Source organism: Candida pseudojiufengensis (assembly GCF_024610245.1).
Source record: "Candida pseudojiufengensis strain CBS 10847 chromosome Unknown scaffold1, whole genome shotgun sequence".
In the NCBI taxonomy this organism is placed as follows: domain Eukaryota; kingdom Fungi; phylum Ascomycota; class Pichiomycetes; order Serinales; family Debaryomycetaceae; genus Lodderomyces; species Lodderomyces pseudojiufengensis.
Genome location: NW_026261530.1, coordinates 309882 through 329860, shown reverse-complemented (window position 1 = coordinate 329860; position 19979 = coordinate 309882). Strand labels below are relative to the sequence as shown.

Genomic DNA, 19979 nt, shown 5'->3' with positions numbered 1-19979 from the left:
CAAAAAAAGCAAAATTCGAAACCTAAAAGTAGATGGAACCAATGGTATAATGGAAATCTGAAATTTCAAGGAGTATAAGCAGGTGGAGGATCAAAAGTTTCACTATCTCTAACCATTGATCGAACAGGTGGTTGACTTGCAGAAGGTTGAGATCTTCTACTATGGCTAGAACCTTGTCTATTGTAATTTGTATGATTATTTTGTTGATGTGATGAAGATTTATTACTTTTATTATGAATTGGTTGATGAGGTGGTTGTGGTGATGACTGTTGATAATTTGCTCTAAATTGTTGTTGAGGACGAGGTCTTCTATATTGATTATTATTTTGATTTACTCTTCCTTTTGCATATTGAGATTGTGGTGGTGGTCCATGTGATTGTGAATTAAATGAAGCAGGATGACCTGGACGTGGATTATCTCGTCTATAACCATTTGTATGTTGTTGTTGTTGTAATCTATTATAAGTTTCAATTGAGTGTATTCTTGCTTTTTTCTTTTTCTTACGTTCTTGATGAGCTATTGCACCTATTGCTATTGCAGAACCTATGACAAACATTATTGATGTTGTTGAAAAAAAGTGTATGTGTGCTACTGACTAAGGAAATTATTATTTATTTATAGATTTGATAAATTTGTTCTTAAAAATGAGTGATAAGAAATAACCGACATACATAATATGTCATAGTCATTGCTAGAAAATCTGGGGAGGCACAGTAGAAGATGAAACATATCCGATCAGTCTATGAATCAGAATAGCCGTATTAACAACCTGTGGTTTATATTTACTTTATTTTATTTACTATATAATGTAATTTAAAACTTTTATTTACTCTACAAAAAAATCTCCCTCCAACTTTATCATCCAATTAATGATTTAATTTGATCATTTAATTTTACTAAATCATCTTTTAAACCAAATGTAAAAATAAATTTAGATAATTTATCATTTGAATGATTATTTAAATTTGGAATTTGTATAAAACAATTATTTTTTGAACGTAATTGATTAATTTTTGAACCTTGTGGACCAATAATTTTTGAAAATGAATTTGGTTTTGTTGTATATATCCATCCAATATAATTTTCATTTGATTGAAGTTTAGATAATTTTGATTTAATTATGGATAATACTTTATCAACTGATTCTTCTGATCCTTTTAATCTCCAAGGAATATTTAATTCATCAGCCCCCAAATTGAATTCTTCAATTGTAAATTTATAAGTTTCTTCTTCATTTTCAGGATATGCATTGTCTGAAGGAGTTGCAATACTTGAAGAAGATAATTTATTTGCTTGTCTTGTTAAATTTCCATGAGTTATATCTACTCCATAGTCAGATTTAAATTTTTTGAAAATTGCACCACGATCACTAATAAATGAATGAAGTTTTGATGGAATATCAATAGATTTTAACCAATCATCTTTTGTTAATTCTTCAATTCTTGATTTAACTTTTGTAATATTTTCTGGTAATCCATTAATTTTTATAATTGATGATTCATCATTTGGTCTTGGAATATCCAATGTTATATTGTATTCATTTTGTAAATTATGACGTATAATACCATTTGGTCCAATAATTAATCTATGTTTATCTTTTGATAATTCAATTTCTTCTGTTACTGAAGCTTCTTTTTCTTTTATAATTTTTTCAATTTGATTTATAATTTTATCAACTATTAATTTATCACCTTGTGATATAATTTCATTTGATCCTGATCCTTCATTTGGAATTGTGAGTAGTTTATGATATTTATGTCTTGGTAAATCTTCACCACCTGCTAATTTTATAATTTGTTTCATTGTTGAACCAGATTGTCCAACTAAATCACGATGATATTTTGGATCAACTTCAATTTTTCTAATTACAAAATGTTCAACTTCATTAATAATTTCATTAATTTTTAATTTTGCTTCTTTTAAAGCAGATTTTGAACCAATAATTTCAAGTTCAGTTTGTTCATCATTTGAAGAATCTCTTTTAAATTGATATTCAATACCTGTACCATCTGCAATATCTTTTATAGTATCACCATTTTTACCAATAACTCTTGCAATAGCTTTTGAAGGAATTTGTAAAATTTCTTTAAATCCATTTTCTTTTTCAAATTGATATAATTCTTTTAATTCTTCTTCTGCTTTTGCAACATTTTTTGAAGGTCCTTTTATGGTAACTTCATCTTTTGATTTTGGAGAATCAGCAAAACCATTACCATTTTCAAAGTCTGCTGAAGGAAATCTAATTTTAACATTATATTTATCTTGTAAACGATTAATATATTTACCTTGAGAACCAATCATTCTACGATGATATTGATTTTCAATTCTTAATTTAATTAAAGTTTCATCAGCCCATTTTTTTGTAATTTGTAAAATTTTAATTTTTGATTCTTCAACATTTTTTTTAATACCTTTTATGGTAATTTCTATTTTTTCTAAATTATCTTTATTATTTAATTCTGGTATATCTATTTTTATACCAAATTCATCACGTAATGATATAAGGTTGTTACCATTTTTACCAATTAATCTTGATATAACTTGTGATGGAATTTGAATTGTTGATGTATAGCCATCAGGATATTCTTTTAAATCATTTAATACTAATTCAATATCTTTTTGGACAGATGACACTGAATTTTTTAAACCATGGATGTATATTTCGTTTTCTGAGGTGGTAGTACCATTTGAATGTAATTTTACAATAACAGAATTTGGTTCAACTGAGGATAAGATTGATTTTAGGGTTGTACCTTTTGGTCCAGAAATATGATCTTGATCTTTTGAATCAATTGATATTGTAACTGATGATAAATTTGCAGCAAGTTCTCTTAATTTATTTAACTCTGTGTTGACTCTTTCAAATCCATCACTTGGAGTAGCAAAATCATCAAAATCTTCGGCTCCTTCCTGTTGATCTTCAACATTAAATAAAGTAATAACATTATCCAAAATAACATATTGAATCTTTTCATCTTTAACTAAACCCCCAATTGTTTCATCAACTTTATTTATCAAAAATGGTTCAATATCATCAATAATCTTAGTTTGATCTGGTTTAATATTATTAACTTGATTAACAATTGATTTTTTAGCAGTTTTAATTTTATTTTCATCACCATCAGAAATAATTTCAATTGGTATAGTATTTGCAATTGCTAATTCCTTTTTTGAAGGTACATTAATAACAACATCATTTGATTCAGCAATTGATTTAAAAATTCCAGTTTGATTTAAAAATAAAGCAACAGCTTTAACATGTTGTAAGTTACCCTTATGAGCTTTTGACATATCCAATATTTCAACTTTATATTTTGAAGTAACTTTTCTTGCTTCTTCTTGAGCTAATTTTATATTTTTTTTTTCACCAATAAATTTTACATTTGTTTCATTTTCTTTTGGTAATTCAATTAATACATTATTATGATTTAAAACATCATCAATTGGTAAAAATTGATGTTTTGTTTTTGGGATTGGAACTTCTTCAATAATAATTTTATCTTGTAATTTATCTAAAATTGATTTAATTTCAGATTTGACTTTCAAGACTAATTCACGCTCACCAACTAAAATTATTGAATTACGAGGAGATTTATAATCTGGAATTGAAAAATCAATTTCTTTATTATTTTCAACAATTGTATGTAAAGATTTTAAAGCAAATGGTTTAACTTTTTCACTTAAAACAATTTTTGTTGATAAATTTTTAGTTTCTTCTTTTACAATAGTTAAAATTTGATTTTTTGCACGTTTAGAACCTTCAATATCTCCATCAATAGTAACATAAACAATAGAATTAAACAAATCATCATCTTCCTCACCATCTTCTTCAGTTACTTCCTCATCATCACCAATTTCAATTTTAACTTCATTTTGTTGAATAATTGGTTTTAAAGTTTTACCACCTTGACCAATAATTTTTGATCTTAATTTTGAAGGAATTGAAAATTTAATTTTAACAGGTTTTGTTAATTTTTTAATAACTAATCTTTTTGCTAATTTAACATCTTCTAATTTCCCACTAATTAAAAAAGTTCTTTTCTTAGTATGTTGAGAAGTTGTACATTCAATATTTGTTTTTGTATCTTGCATTATATAAGTTAAAATTTTAATAAATTCTGGTCTTGTAACATTTAATTGATCTTCAACATCGAGGGAAAAAGCTTCTTGAATAGTTGAAGATTTTGATTTTTTGGTAAACCCATTAGTTGTACCACCATTCTTAGGTTTGGGAGTGGTTTGAGAAACTGGTGATTTCATTTTTGGACCCCAAGAAGAATTTGAAGGTGATGAATGATTTGAATCACCAGTAGAATTTCTTAAACCTAAAGCAGGAAATGCTTGTTCATCATTAATTGAAGGAGTTGAAGTAGAAGTTCTTGTTTTACCTTGTTCTTCAATTTCATCAATACTCCAATTTGAATCATCTGATTGTTCAGGACGACTCAAACGAGCAGCAATAATTTCAGCAGGTGTTGGCATAACTAAAAGATTAGGACAAATGGACAATGCTTATATGAATATAAACAGCTGGAAAAAGGTTGATTCGAATTGAGTAAGTTTGACTCTTATCTCTATTCAATACAATTGAAGTTGATTAGTGATTGTTGGTTGTAAAATCAAAATTTTGTATAAAAGAAGAAAAAACATTTCAAAAAAGTTGGAAAACTGTGAAAAATTACACAAAAGGGAAAGCTCGTAATTAATTAAATTAAACTATTGTTATTGCCTTAGACTTACCAAATGAAACGTAGTAGTTTAAAGAGAAACGTAACATCAAACATCTTTTAAATAAATAATTATATGCATTAAACGTTAATCATAACATCGTTCATCATCAATTTACACCAACTAAACCACTTTGATGAATTAAAAATGTCTTTGTAGAACTTGGTTTTTTAATTGATTGATTTTGAAATTTTTTATCAAAAGATAAAACTAAATCATTTAAAAAAGCATAACTTACAAATAAATCTTTTTCATTTAGGTTCTTATCATCTTTTATAAAAAATTCAACATTACTTATTGTACATAATTTTCCATTCCATTTATCAAAAGAATTTAAATCTGGTATACAATTTGATATATATTGTTTTTCAATTGTTGAATATTTGAAATCTTGTGTTATAAAGTCATAGTTGTTTATGGTAATATGTTGAGGAATTGATTTTGATATTTCAAGTGATGATGAAGTAGTTGATGATGTTGCTGAATTTATTGATTCTCTTCTATTCTCAAATATAGAATCTTCTTCAATAGATGTAGTTGAACTGAAAATGTCAGAATTAACTGAATCTTTAAAGCTTAAAAAATGTGATCTCTCCTCATGCACTTCATCCGAACTTGATGATATTGAATATCTACCATGATTTGCAGCTGCAGCAGTTGCGGCTAACAAAGCATTATTTCTATTTGAATATCTTGAAGGTATAGATTTCAATTTAGTTATAGTTCTAAATTCCAAAGGTAAACTTAAATCTTTACCAATTGATAAATTTCTAAACCAATTAATCATTGAATTAAAAGACCAAAATTGTAATAAAATTTGTTTATATTCAATTCTTAATCTTAAACAATTTTTATATTTAACTAATGATGAAGTTTGAATTGATGATGATAAATTTGTATCTTCTTTATACATTGCTGAAATTAATTGATTTAATGATGGAGCTTCACCAATTTGTAAATTATTTAAACTATAAGAATTTAATAATGTACCTTTTAGATTTTTGAATGTTGAAGTTTCGTTATCACTTGCTTCAAATAATAATCGATTATCTTTTAAAATATCATAATATTGACTTATATTTGATAGTATTTTTTTATTTTTATTGTTTTTTATTTTTGTTTTAAATTTATCAAAATTTGTTTGATTAAGTAATGATGAAGAAGATGATGATGAAAAAAATCCATTATTATTTGAATCTAGTAAGTTTATATTATTTCCTCCATAAGCATCACCTGCAAATATATCATCTAAATCATTATTATTTAAGTTACTAAAACTATTAAAATCAATTCCATTTTTAATTTTAAATTCATTATTAACATCAATTGTTAATTGATTTAAATTATTTAATTCAAAATATAAATTTATAATTAAATCTTTTAATTTTTTATCACATTTTAAATTATAAATATTTAATTGGGTTGAATTCATATGTAATAATACAGGTTTCCAAGATCTATTACTATTATTATAATGATATGGAGTATTGAATTCTATTTTTAATATTGCTAAACCATAATAGTTTAATGATGAATTATAATTAGGTAGTATTTCTGATGATTTTGAATATTCAGGTGGTAGTATAGTAGATGATGGATGTATATCTTTAATAGTCATTTTTATGTGAAAGCTCTTTATTCTGTGGATGGGGTGAGATTAAAATTTAATAGTAAGATCTACTCGAAAATGTTAGTAATGGTTGTTCTAAATAGTTGTGATGTGAGATGAAATGCATGAACTAAATGAATGCCGGATCTTCAAATTTTCAAATGCTATATCTTCATGAGTAAGTTGTTATGATAGTCAGTACAATGAAAATAATGAACACTATCTGATTAGGATTCATGATAGTATTTATATATTTTTATAATAAATTATTTTAAATTGTGGGGAAGGAAAAGAAAAAAAAAAAAAAGTTTTAATTTTAATTTTGTATTACTTTTTTGGTTGTAAAAAAAATTGATAGATAAACCCAACTAAGGTTGATGATGATTCTGATTTCAGGCTCGTATCAAGACTAAGTGAGGTCTGCGTATTGAATATCATTAATGTTGTTAAACTAACTGTAATCATTCTTTTGAGTAGGTTAGATGAAGATTTGAATTTAAATCTTATCTCTCCTTACTTTTTGACCTAGATTTGATATGATTGATATTGATTACAATAGTAGATCTGAGTGCTACTTTCTGAATATATGATTTTAGTCTTTCCTCTTGGTCTTCTTTTGCTTCTTTTTTTTTAGTTGACCTCTGTATTGTTCATGTATAATTTCACATCAAAATTGGTTTTATGATTTTTGAAAACATACTTCTATATATTCATTCCAGTGGTGGTTCTTCTAGATACTAGATTTAGTGGTTGAATAATACGTTGTTGAATGTACTTTATTGAAATAATAAGTTGATGTAATTTTGGTTGTAAAAAATACGGGTATATCGTTGTTTATATATTGATATAAAAATTGGTCATTTATTTAAAACTTTAAATAGATATTTACTAAAGTCGTACAAAATTAGACATATGTATAAAGTATTAAATTTAAAAATTAAACAATACAAATTTATACGCGTAAATACATAAAACAATTAACATTATTTAATGTGGGTTTTATCAATAATCATAGTTTATGTTAGTAATGGTATTCATGGTTAAGAGTATTGGAACTGTAACTTTCTCGAGAATCTTCGTGAAGATGTTCCTGATTCAAAGTTGAAGCTTGAATATTGAAGTCCCAACTTATGTCAAAAAAATAATATTAGTTTGCTAAATTAGATTAAATTAGCCATCTTGTAATTTTTCTTCTTTGTGTTTCTTGATATTTCATTACTTAAAATTATTTGCTATTTGTACTACATGATATAAAAAGTCTTACATCATAATTGTAAATAATATATAAAGCAATAAGAGGTATGAAAATAAAATGGCTTAAACCTTTCTATATTGTTTCAGACTGTCATATATGTCAGTAGCATTATTAACTCAATATGGCTTTAACATCAAAATATTCGGATCGAGGTTGTGTTTGACGCTTTGACGGTAAGAGTTTGAAAATAGTTTATGCCAAAAGAAGTTTTGATTATCTTTAGATAATTTTGAAAAAGTTTCTTTTAATATCACAAAGCATGTCAAATTAAATTAGATTTTTGATTTCGTAGACTATAGATTTCTTTATTCTTTTTCTTCTATTATAGTTTCAGATTCTATTTTGTACTCTATTCGTTTATATGGCAGATTATTAATCACTAAAACTTGATTGGTTGATGATCTTTGACTTGTTTCAATGAATATTTGATTGATTAGTGATTTCCTCATACTATTGATTTAACTTCGTCTGTATTGGGTTTCGTATATTAAATTACTATATTTAATAAACGTAAATGTAATAATCTTAATACATATACGTACTGAAATTTGTGACTTATGTATTTTCTTAGGCTAATTTGTTATTAATAATTTCTTGGTTAACTTAAAAAGTGTAGATTTCCGAAAAAAAGCAAAGAAATTTTAGAATAGATAGAGATTCGAAAAGGGTCTAGACTAATATGAAAATTAATTTATCTCATTATACGATATACTGAATTGACATACATTGCAATTTATTAGAAAGTTTCAAGGCTTGCCTCAAAGTAAACTAGGAAAACATTCTCGGTCATGTAATTCATAAAAAGATTTGAATATTTTCGGAAAAAAAAATATTGAATATCTTTAGATATGGTTTGTAATTTCAAGATACGATAAGATGTTAAACACCCGTAAAAATATGAAAAAAACCGCCGATATCACCTCTTGAAGTTAATCTTAGTAATCAAGAACTTATTGACTCACTTAAAATTCGATCTACTGGACCTAGTAACTCTGATTCTGGACATTTTAGAGTGGATTAGAGATCATAAGTTACTATCTCAAGTATACTTTCTCAATTTATCCGTAGAAAAAACTTCAAGTAAAACAAATTTCAAATAAAAAAGTAAGATATTTTTAAAGTCACTTATAAAAAGAAAGAAAGATTACAATGTAATGCATGTATCATTTGTACCTAGATTAGCTCATTTTATAGATCATCCAAATATATAAAAAAAATACCTTTCGATAGATTGGATTCGTCAAAATATTTTTTATCTACTTTGAATGATAATAACATTGCAAAAAAACAATTCATCAGAAGTAGTTGAAATCTCCCGGGGGCGAGTCGAACGCCCGATCCCAAGATTACAAATTATGGGAAAACATATTACAGTCTTGTGCTTTAAACCAACTAAGCTACCAGGAGTAATTTCTGGAAAAAAATTTTGCTGGATCTTTATATAGAATTAAAAGTTGTCTCATTTTACAAGTCGACACAGGGCGAGTTGCGGTCTTAAAGATGGAAAATAGTTCGAATTTATTTAGGTCGACGATTTTTTTATTTTTTATCAAATTTTGAAAGGCAACTCCTCCTTACATGTTTTGCAAAATTATATACTCAGTTTGTTACTACACTTCACATTGGACTACTCAACAGGTTGATTTAATTTTGGTAATATGGATTCACTAGATTTATTTGAATTGAGAAAATTTCAGATTTAAATCCAACAATACCTGATTAAATTGAGTTATTTTACTAGTTGCCATCAATACCAATTTCATTTCAAACATAAGAAACTTTGGATCTTTAATTTAGATCAATAAATTAACAAGTCAGGAATATAAGAAATTCAAGTAGTTGATGAAAGCCCGAATGAAAGAAATTAACAATTTTCAAGATAACTGATTTCAGTGATCAAATCAGAAGGAAGTATCGAATTCAGATAACGCATCTAATGATCTTAGTACCCTAGATGATGAAGGTCTTTTATTATTAATTAGAGTATTGAAGTGAGTTTTGATCTGTTTTAACCATTTAGATTTTAAGAAGATTTAAACATGTTTTGCTTGGATCAAAAAGTTTTTTCAAAAACGGATCATAAGTCTCTTTAATGTTTTTAATTAACTAATACAAAAATTAAGTCTCCATCGTCAAGATTGTTAAGATTGCTAGGTGTGTTATCGGAATTCGATGAAGATTCTTTGATATCAAAGATTATCTAAGTTTAGTCATTCATGGTACGACCTAATATCATCAACTTTTTCAATCATCAAAACCATTGATATAATTGCATTTAAAGGAATATGTTGCAAAACATTATTTATGTTCATTTGATATTTTGAGCTTGTATCATAATCAGGGTCGTCATCTTTATCTAAATTTGAGTTTCCAATATTAATGCATTTAGAACATTGGATGATAATAGGGGACTTTATCAAAAGTTTATACATCTATTGGGTACTTAAACATAATTAAAGATAACTGATCCAGATTTCGTTACAAGTGACAGTGCCAGTTTTAAGTTTTGAGAAAATTAATATCGATCCAACAAATATTCAAATGATGTTAACAATAATATATAAGGATATTTGTTTTGGTTTTCAACTATTGAGTCATTTTCCATATCAGCAAAAAACAAACAAGGTTTTGATTCTTCGAGAATTCATTAGTTTTCATTCAAATTTTCTTCTAGTTAATTGAACGAAATTGAAGAATGAATCTGTTCGAAAATTTTTAGCGTACAGATGATAAGTGACACATGCTTTTAACTTTTTCAGCTAATAGCAGTTTCATCCAAATTCACTAAAAATTCATGTTCATGAAGTATATTGTGATGCTGATTGGGTGTTCAAATTATAAGGATAGAAAGTAGCTATTATTAGCTGGAAGAGCAAAAAGCATGTAATTGTAGTCTTGTTCATTAGCTGAAGCTAAATATATGGTAATGGCTAAAACACCAAAGGAAGTAATTTGGATATCCCAACTATAGGATCAAAGTGATATGGAAGGTGGATCATAATTAATGGAGTTAATTTGTCAGCAATTACCTTAGTTGATCATCAAGTCTCACCATCGAGGGACTAAGCATAATTTGCATTACGCTCCAGATAGAAATTGAAATTATAGCCTAATACTTTTTTAACTTGACTAGTTTATAAATAAAGCCAGATCTCAACAATCTCGTAAATGAGTCTATATCATTACCTTGATTTCCATTTATCATTAAATATGAATCTAGATTGTAATAATTGTGATAATTGTAATAAGATGAATCGAGTTGTTTCAAAAAGAAACAAGATTTAGGTAAGGAAAAAGCGGAATCAAATATTAAAATAAACAATAATACTGAAACATTTTAAAGATGTAACAGTAAATACCGTATATAAAATCTCGCTTACTTACTTTTTTAGTCTCAAACAGTAGTTTCGGTTGTTAAATTTTTCAAATCAAGGGATTTTTCAATTTGAGTATACTAACCTTTAAAACTATAATTATTACATCTACCCCATATTTCAAAATCTCAGTATTTAATTGAAATAACGGTTATTAATTATTTAAAGTTTTTAATTTTAGTCTAAGTCTAGTTTTAATAAATGACATTGTTTTTGAGTTTAGTATCAAGATTTATAATTGTGAGCCTTGACTGTTAATCTGGGGATACTTTTGTATTACTAGATTTGATATTTTAAGTTAGTCATCCTTTGGTTTTGTATTAGTATGATTTATTCGGTTATTTTCAACCTATCAATTGAAATAGATTTTTATTTAAATAGTAAGCATTACTATAGGTGTTTGTGTAACTTAGTTTTAAATTTTCTTTTTACCCCAGATTTTATTTTATTTTCGGACATTATATTAAGCAAAAGAAAGTTTGACTAATTAGGTAAAATTTGAGTACTAAAAAAGTGTCTGCATTTAGGTTCTTATTCTCCGAGAATTTTAATTTTTATAAATTCCTCTTTATTAAATTATATGGATAGGCATAAGATTTCAAGGGATAATCTTTCATGATTAGATTTCCAGATTTGGTGTAGATTGTTCGAAGTAGGTTCATAGATCATTTCGAGAGATTTAATTTATTGATTCTGGCTCAGTTATATTTTTTTTTTGTCCCTCTAAACTTTTTGTACCTACGCCGTTAACGTCCCTGAAAAAAAAGAATTCTGACTCTGTGTGTAGTAGGAACAATTGAGACGAATAGCTTTGAAAAATTTGAAATATTCAATCAACGTTTAGGAGCAAGTCTATTACTGATTCGAATGATGGTCATTTATAAAAATAAGAATTACTTAAAAAGATTTACAAGCTTGATCTATTCTGGAAACTCAAAAAAGTAAAAAAATAAACGTTTTCTTCTGTAAATTTAAACATAAATTTCCTTTATAGTCTTTTAAAAAAATTTCGGAGTTTTTTAAAATATTGATTTCATACGTTTGGTTTGAAATTAAAATTGATAATCAATGACTTTTACATTATTCATATTTCCACACATGTCTGCTTCTATTGTATTTATACAGGTTTTTAGCAAATGATCTGCCACATTAAAGAATGGTAACTGACTTAAAAAGATATGCATTACTCTTCTTTTCTTTTTAAAGTATGTTAATTATTTTAATTGATCAACAGCAATAAAAGGAGGGGAGTGGTATAAAAATAAAAATTCGTAAATCTATATTAAGATAATCCAACAATTCAAACATTCAACTAACAACAGAACAAGATTTTGAATAATTGCTACATTCGAGATTATTAGTATAGTTATCTTACTCATTTACCAAACTATTAATTCGGTTGTTAAAGGGTTTATTTTTTTGAAGTTTCAGGGATACAATCCATATAGTAAATAAGTCAATAATAAATTATTATAATTTCAAACAATTGTTATTACGACTTAGTAGTCTTTTTCTCAAACAAACAAAGGTCAAGAAATAGTTCATTTACAGAATTAACAATCAAATCAAAGTTTAATAAAAGCTCTATATATAGATTTCTATACAATGCAAAGAACTCAACAGATCCAAGACAATACAATTACAATACAATAGAAATTTATTAATTACATCACACAATAAATTATCTCAACGTTGAGATATAAGTTTAGTTCTTGTAATGTTCAACCTGTCAACTAAAGTGAATTGTTACCCAATTAAGCCATTCCAATTGTATTTGATTATATCCTATTTTACAATTGTATATTTAAAATTTGGCTCACGTTCTCAAGTCAACCAAAAGTACTTGTATCCCAAAGATCTAAACACTCTGTTACGTTATAACAAAATTCAATGAATTAATGGAAACACCTGCTCTGCTGGTGAAGCTGTGAGCTGTACATATCCTGTGTTTCTTGACAAACTATCCTTGATTAACAAATTGTTTCAAATATTTTGGTAAAGTAAATATAAAACAAGTCATTTAAATTTAGAAATTAACAACATTCAGACATCAGACATTTGCGTAATTTTTTGTTAGAGTTATCTTTCTTGTTTTATTGAAATAAGCTACCAGCTGTATTCTGTGTCTGTTTTTTATGTTAATTTATTAATATTATGTCTACAATTTTAATAATTAAATTTTCAGTCTTTTTTTATTTTGTTTTTTTTTATATTTTAAATTTTGTTCAACAATTATTTTTTTTATATATATAAAAATTTTAATCATTCAATAAGTTTATCAAATTTATTTCACCAAATTTTTGTTAAAACAACTACATCTTTCCTTTAGTCAAGTTGTTCTTCCATATTCATCATTCATCATTCATTTCTTTCCTTAAGAATTATTCATAGAGTTATAAGTCAAAATCTCATTAGTTTTATGTTAATATTATAAAACCCTTATCGAATTATAGATATTCCATTTACAATTTTTTCTTTTCTATCTTGTATTAATATTTAACAACAGCATAGTTTCCAACCATCTTCAACATACACTTGATAAAGAGATTAAAAAATGAACATGCAACGATCTATATCAATAAATTCAAATTCATCACCACCTATACTTGAAAATTCAACATCATCATTAAATTTTACAACACCTATTGCAACTCAACCAATACCTAAAAAATCACAACAAATTAGAACTGATAAACCAAGACCTCATGTTTGTGCTGTTTGTACTAGAGCATTTGCAAGATTAGAACATTTAAAAAGACATGAAAGAGCTCATACAAATGAAAAACCTTATCAATGTGCAGCTTGTGGTAGATGTTTTGCAAGAAGAGATTTAGTTTTAAGACATCAACAAAAATTACATACAAATTTACCAAATATAATGAGAAGAGGTTCATCAAAAGATCAAGATATAAATGAACATATAAATGTTTTACATAATAATACAGATGCAAATGCTCCTTTACCAAATGGTGTTATGCCAATACCTGATGAACCAATAGTTAAAAATTCATCATCAAAAAATACAACACCTCAATTTAGAACAGCATTATTTGGTAGTGTTGGAGAGAAACAAGAAGAAAATTCAACTCAACTGCCACAACCACAACCACAACCAACAATGGGTGTATCACCAATAACATCATCAAATTCTCCACGTCCAAGTATTACGTTACATAGTAGTACTCATAGAAATAGTGTTTCATTTAATCAACCAAAGGCTATACCAATGTCAAGACAAAATTCTGTTAAAATGAGTAGAAGAAAATCTTCACAACATCAAATAAAACAAGAATTATCACCAGAATCAGATTCTCCAAGAAGGAAAAAATCTTTAATTCAAAATAATTCTAATGCAAACTCAACTCCTTTAGAATTTAGTACTATACCATCACATTTATTAAATAATTATAGACATGCATCTTATTCAGCAGCTTCTGGGATTTCATATACTACTATAAAGGATGCTATACAAATTCAAGAAAATAATATTAATTTCACAGATTCTGCACCTACTCATGTTGAATTTGGTACACCTCCATTAGGTCCACAAAGTGAAGATTATCATAAAATTATGGGAATGACTGATTTAATGGATTGGGGTAATATAGATACATTAGATTTAGGTGAAGATGATAAAAATGCATTAAGACAAAAATCTTTAAAAAATTTACATGATTTTTTTACTGACGGTTTAAAGAAAGTAAATAATTTGAGTAATAATGATATACAACAAAGAAATGGATCAGTTTCAATGCAACAAACTCAAAGTATGCCACAACATAGAAATACCATATTTGAGATTGAAGACTCTTTAGATAATCAAGCTTTTTCCAATAATTTACAACAAAATTCGGGGATACCTCCACCACCATCAATAAATCAAATACAACCACAACCAGCAAAACAGAATCTACTGCCACAATCAAATCAAGGTTCAATCTCATCAGCTGGAAGTATAGATCCTCAACAATTAAGTAATAAAATGATAAATTCAAATAAAAGATCAAGATCAAGTATGGAAAATGGTGGTACACCACAAGGTAGTAGTGTTAATGGAACATCTAATGATAGTAGTGATTGGATTAAAGATTTAGTTGGACAATCATTAGATATGAATTTAAATTTTAGTGCAAATACAAGTTTTGATGATTTAAAAGGATATTTTCAAAATAGTAAAAGTATTGAATCAAAGGGAAATTTCCCCAAAAAGCAAGCTCAAGATTTTATGCAACAATTATTAGCAGGGTCTAATCCTAATAATGGAGCAATAAATTTAGACACCAATATAAATTATTCAATAGAATTTCCAGCAAATTTTTATAGTAATGAATCAAGTTTAATTGTTCATGAAACAAGACAAAAAATGTTAGAAATGAGTAATATGAATGATAATGAATTTCCAAGTTTAGAAAATTTAAAATATTATACTCAACTTTATGAATTTGGTTTTAATAAATATTTTTCTTTTATTCATTTACCTTCATTAAAAAGTTTAAGAGGTCAAAATTTTGAGATTATCCCATTATTATCAGCTATAGCAGCTATTGGTTCATTATATTCTTATAATAATCATGATGCATTATTATTATTTAATTTATCAAAATTTCAAATTCAAAATTTTTTTGAAAAAGAATTAACTGCAGATAATTTACAATTTAAAAAAATTCCATTAATGGCTCATCAATGTCTTGTTTTACATATAATGATATCTTTATTTTTTAATGAACCAAATATGATTGATATAACTTCTAGACAAATTAAATCAATGATTAGATTAATTCAATCAACTCATTTTAATGAACCTTTAGAACATACTATAATTCCTCCTCCACAAGTTCCACAAGGTATAACAACTGATGAAACAAAACAAATTATACAACATAATTATGATTATTTTATAATGGCTCAATCAAGAATTAGAACATTACATTTATTTTATATTTTACAAATCTTTAGATCTTCAATGACTGGTCAACCAATATTATTTAGTTCAAATCAATTAAAAAATGGTTCAAGTTGTATTGATGATAAATTATGGTGGAGTTCAAGTGCAACGAGTTGGTATGCAACAGTTTGTAAAACAAATCCTCCAAATTGGTCAATTATAGAATTAAGTAATGGTCAACTGGTTGATTCATTTACAAATTATTTAACAAATCCTTATTTAGCTCCACATATTCCTATAAAGAACTTATTAATATTTTTATTAAATATTCATGAACAATTAGAAAATGAACAAAATCAAATGAATTTTATAAATTGGAATCTTGAAAAAAGATCAAAATTTGAAAAAATGATAAATAGTTGGGAAATTTTATTCAACAAGAATTATGGATCATTATATATAACAACAGAAAATAGAAATGAAATGATTAGAACTCCAGATTTAAAATTAATAATCCCCCTTTATAATATGTTAAAATTAAAATTTCATATAAATTATAACTCAATTATAACTTATATGTTACAAAAAAATTATAATTTAATGAATAAAGAATTAGATTTAATGGATTATAAAGAATCAAATTATAATGTATTAAGTAAAAATATTTCATCATGTTGTGAAATTTTAAAAGTTTGGATTCATACAACAGAAATTATAAGTTTTGATGTTAGAGAAACAGCAGTTAGAACTCCTGTATTTTTATGTTGTACTATATTTATAAGTATATTAATTTTAGCTACATATCTTGATTTTATTGAACAACAATGTAATAGAAGAGATGTTTCAAATCAAGAATTATTAGATTGGTTTAAATGTTCCAAAATATTAATTAGAATTGATAAAATTTTAAATACAAGTGTTAAATCTGTTTATTCAGATGTTTTAACAAAAGATATGAATGATTTACAAAATTTTCAAATAACTGAAGAATCTATAAAGAAATTAAAAAGCTTTAGTGAAGAAAGATCTATTTATGATGATAATATAGCAAAAAATTTAAATTTAGAATTTAATAAAAATCAAGTTATAAAATTAAATAAAGAAATTAATAATTTAATTTTAAATTTTAATTTATCAAGAAGATATTTTTATATTGGTATTAGAATATTAGCTGATGCGCCTGTTTGGCCTGCTTCAATGGGATTTGCTGAAGCTTTACAATTTAGAGCAAGTTATTTAAATCAAAGAGGTACAACTTATTAATGAAGAGATGAGATATGAGTGTAATAGATACAATATAATGAATGATGATTATTTAACATATTACTTTGCATTTTCTAAATTCAATAAATAACTCTAAATCAAACCCAACAATTCTAACATATATTCTAATAAAAACCTTGATCTTTTAAATATGAAACAATTTGTTCAATGGTAACATTTAAATCTTTATTTAATTTAAATTCATTATTTGATTTTTCAGTGGTTGCTGAACCATTACCATTTTCAATTGATACAGAATTAACAACTACTGAATTATCATTACCAACTAAATTAATAATATTATTTTCTAATTTTTTTGATACAGTTGTTAATATAACTCCACTACCAGATTTAACTAATTCATTAATTAAAAATTCATCAAATTTATTTAAGTTATCATCTAATTTTATAATTCTTCTTTCTCCATTAAATTGATTAAGAGTACTTTGTAAAGCAAAACTTAAATATTGACCTAATTTATCATTATTTTCAATAACAATAATAAAACCTTGTTTAAATCTTGGAGGATTTGTTTCTCTTAAAATTTTAACAACTTCAGGATAAGAAAACCATTCAGGAATTAAATCACCAGTTCTTAATTTATTTCTTAATTCTGTTCCTGAAATATTTGAAGTTTTAACTTTTGTTGTATCAATTGTATCAATTGGTGCATATCTATCTTCATCAGGTAAATAAGTAACCATTCTAAATGGAACAATTTTAATTTCTATTTCATCTTGATAATTTTTTAATAAATCTTGTGCATCATATGGACCATAAAAATCTACACCTTTTGAATTTTTTCCAGGACCTGCATGATCTCTACCAACAATAAAATGATCAACACCATAATTAGTTCTAATTAATGCATGCCATAAAGCTTCTCTATCACCACCCATTCTCATAGCTAATGGTAATAAAGATAATGAAGCTAATCCTTCAGGGAATGTTTCTAAAATAGTTTTATAAACTTTAACTCTTGTATGATGATCAATATCTCCTGGTTTTGTTAATCCAACAACAGGATGAATTAAAATATGAGAACCTTCACCAATATCATTAGCAGCTCTAATAGTTAATTCTCTATGAGCTCTATGCATTGGATTTCTAGTTTGAAAAGCAACAATTTTATCTTGTGACCAACCTTTTGATTCAAATTCATTTCTTAATTCAAGTGGGGTTTTTCTTAAATTTATATAATCATAATGTTTTGGATAATTTATACCTTGTAATGAACCACCTAAATAAATTTCATTTGTTTGTTCATTTAAATATTTTATTGAAGGATGTTCTGGATCACCTCTAAAAACTTTTTCAGCTTCTATTGTTTTATTTGGTTTATAAATTGATTCAATAGTTAATATAGCTAATGGATTTTCATCTCTTAAATCAATTAATGCAATTTTATCACCAATTTTTAAATTTGATGCATATTCTTCAGTAACATCTAATGTAATTGGAATTGGCCATAATAAACCTTTACCATTTGATCCAATTTTAGTTTTTAATCTTAAATTTGAAACAACTTCATTATAATCATCTTCATTTAAAAATCCATCTAATGGAGAAAATCCACCATTTAATATTAATTCTAAATCACATAATTGTCTTGAAGTTAATTTTAAATTTGGAATTGTGGATGCTTCTTTAATTAAATCTGATTTAATTGATTCATCTCTTTTAACTAAATCATTTAATTTACCACCATGAGGTTTTGAAATAGGCATGTTTAATTGTTATGAAAGTGAACTAAAGTGAAAAGTTAAAGTGAAATAAAACTTGTTTAAAGAATGTATATGATTTTAAAAATTTATTTTGAAAAATTTCAAACTTGTGGTCAATTCAATTTTTATTTGTATTATTCATTTGCAGCAATTTGAAATATGTACAATTTATTAATTAAATTTTTTTATTTTTTTTTTCATGAAAAGTTTCTCACTGCACGTGACTGTGAGTGTTTCTTACGTAATATGTTATGTAATACAATACATACACATTTATTAGTAGAAGAGTCTCACTATGTCGGATATTTTGGTTGCAAAAATATTGTCACCAAACTCTTTAAATTCGAAAGTGGTCGTTATATCAATGGATCAATTCAATTTCATGGTTTTGGAGTTGATTCAATCACTCAGTTATCCTTTAGTATTTCACATTCTCACTTTCAACACATGATTTGAAAAAAAATGGTGGCATTTTGAAACACTCAAGAAAATTTCTTGACTTTAATTAAAGTTTAAGTATTGATCAACAACTGTAATTATATTAGTTGATCACCTCATATTGATCTATTGAAATGAATTTTTGTGTGGTGTTTGTTTGAAAGGGTTTTCCTGTCTACCAAGCTCTATGAATGGTATCAGTTTAACAAATCAAACTGATAAGCCTTGTAAGTTCAAATAAATTCAACTGTAAAATATTTTATTGACGATAGTTCCAGTTTGTGCTCCATAGCTTACATTTGTTTCACTGATTTAGTACTTGTAGGAGATCAATACATTATTAGAATGATAATAATATATCAATTTATGATCCATCTTAAACGTAATTAATAATGCTGTCAAAAAATATAAATCGTAGATAAGAGATAATAATCGAAAATTTTGATTTACAATTAAATAAATTTTGAGACCAAATTTTTATAAAACAATTTTCAAATATTTTGGTCTTTGAAAAGTGGAGAATTGACTAGAGTCAAATTAACATAAACAACTACAACTCCCTCCAAATAACTCTACAAATATATCTATTTCATAATTCACTAAAAAGGAAAAAACCAAAAGTCCGAATGATTTATTGTAAAGATTATGATGTCTTCAAATATGCCCTTATTTCAATATTACAACATCCGTACCGCAGCACAA

At 25.9% G+C, this 19979-nt stretch overlaps 5 protein-coding genes across 5 annotated transcripts; 1 reads left to right on the top strand and 4 right to left on the bottom strand. All coding sequences in view use genetic code 12, as the record gives it.

The window, feature by feature from the left end:
- Window positions 1-65: 65 nt before the first annotated feature.
- Window positions 66-557, bottom strand: KGF55_003262 (uncharacterized protein; the record flags this gene model as incomplete). Its single annotated transcript, XM_051758036.1, has 1 exon — window positions 66-557. The coding sequence occupies one exon, from the start codon at window positions 555-557 to the stop codon at window positions 66-68; it is 492 nt and encodes a 163-aa protein (XP_051613634.1).
- Window positions 558-859: 302 nt separating this feature from the next.
- Window positions 860-4483, bottom strand: KGF55_003261 (uncharacterized protein; the record flags this gene model as incomplete). The annotated part of the gene is made up of 1 exon (XM_051758035.1): window positions 860-4483. The coding sequence occupies one exon, from the start codon at window positions 4481-4483 to the stop codon at window positions 860-862; it is 3624 nt and encodes a 1207-aa protein (XP_051613633.1).
- Window positions 4484-4838: 355 nt separating this feature from the next.
- Window positions 4839-6347, bottom strand: KGF55_003260 (uncharacterized protein; the record flags this gene model as incomplete). Its single annotated transcript, XM_051758034.1, has 1 exon — window positions 4839-6347. One exon carries the CDS (start codon window positions 6345-6347, stop codon window positions 4839-4841), a length of 1509 nt encoding a protein of 502 aa, XP_051613632.1.
- A 7174-nt stretch (window positions 6348-13521) lies between these two features.
- On the top strand, window positions 13522-17115 carry KGF55_003259 (uncharacterized protein; the record flags this gene model as incomplete). The annotated part of the gene is made up of 1 exon (XM_051758033.1): window positions 13522-17115. The coding sequence occupies one exon, from the start codon at window positions 13522-13524 to the stop codon at window positions 17113-17115; it is 3594 nt and encodes a 1197-aa protein (XP_051613631.1).
- Window positions 17116-17240: 125 nt separating this feature from the next.
- On the bottom strand, window positions 17241-18842 carry MET3 (sulfate adenylyltransferase; the record flags this gene model as incomplete). Its single annotated transcript, XM_051758032.1, has 1 exon — window positions 17241-18842. One exon carries the CDS (start codon window positions 18840-18842, stop codon window positions 17241-17243), a length of 1602 nt encoding a protein of 533 aa, XP_051613630.1.
- Window positions 18843-19979: the final 1137 nt, after the last annotated feature.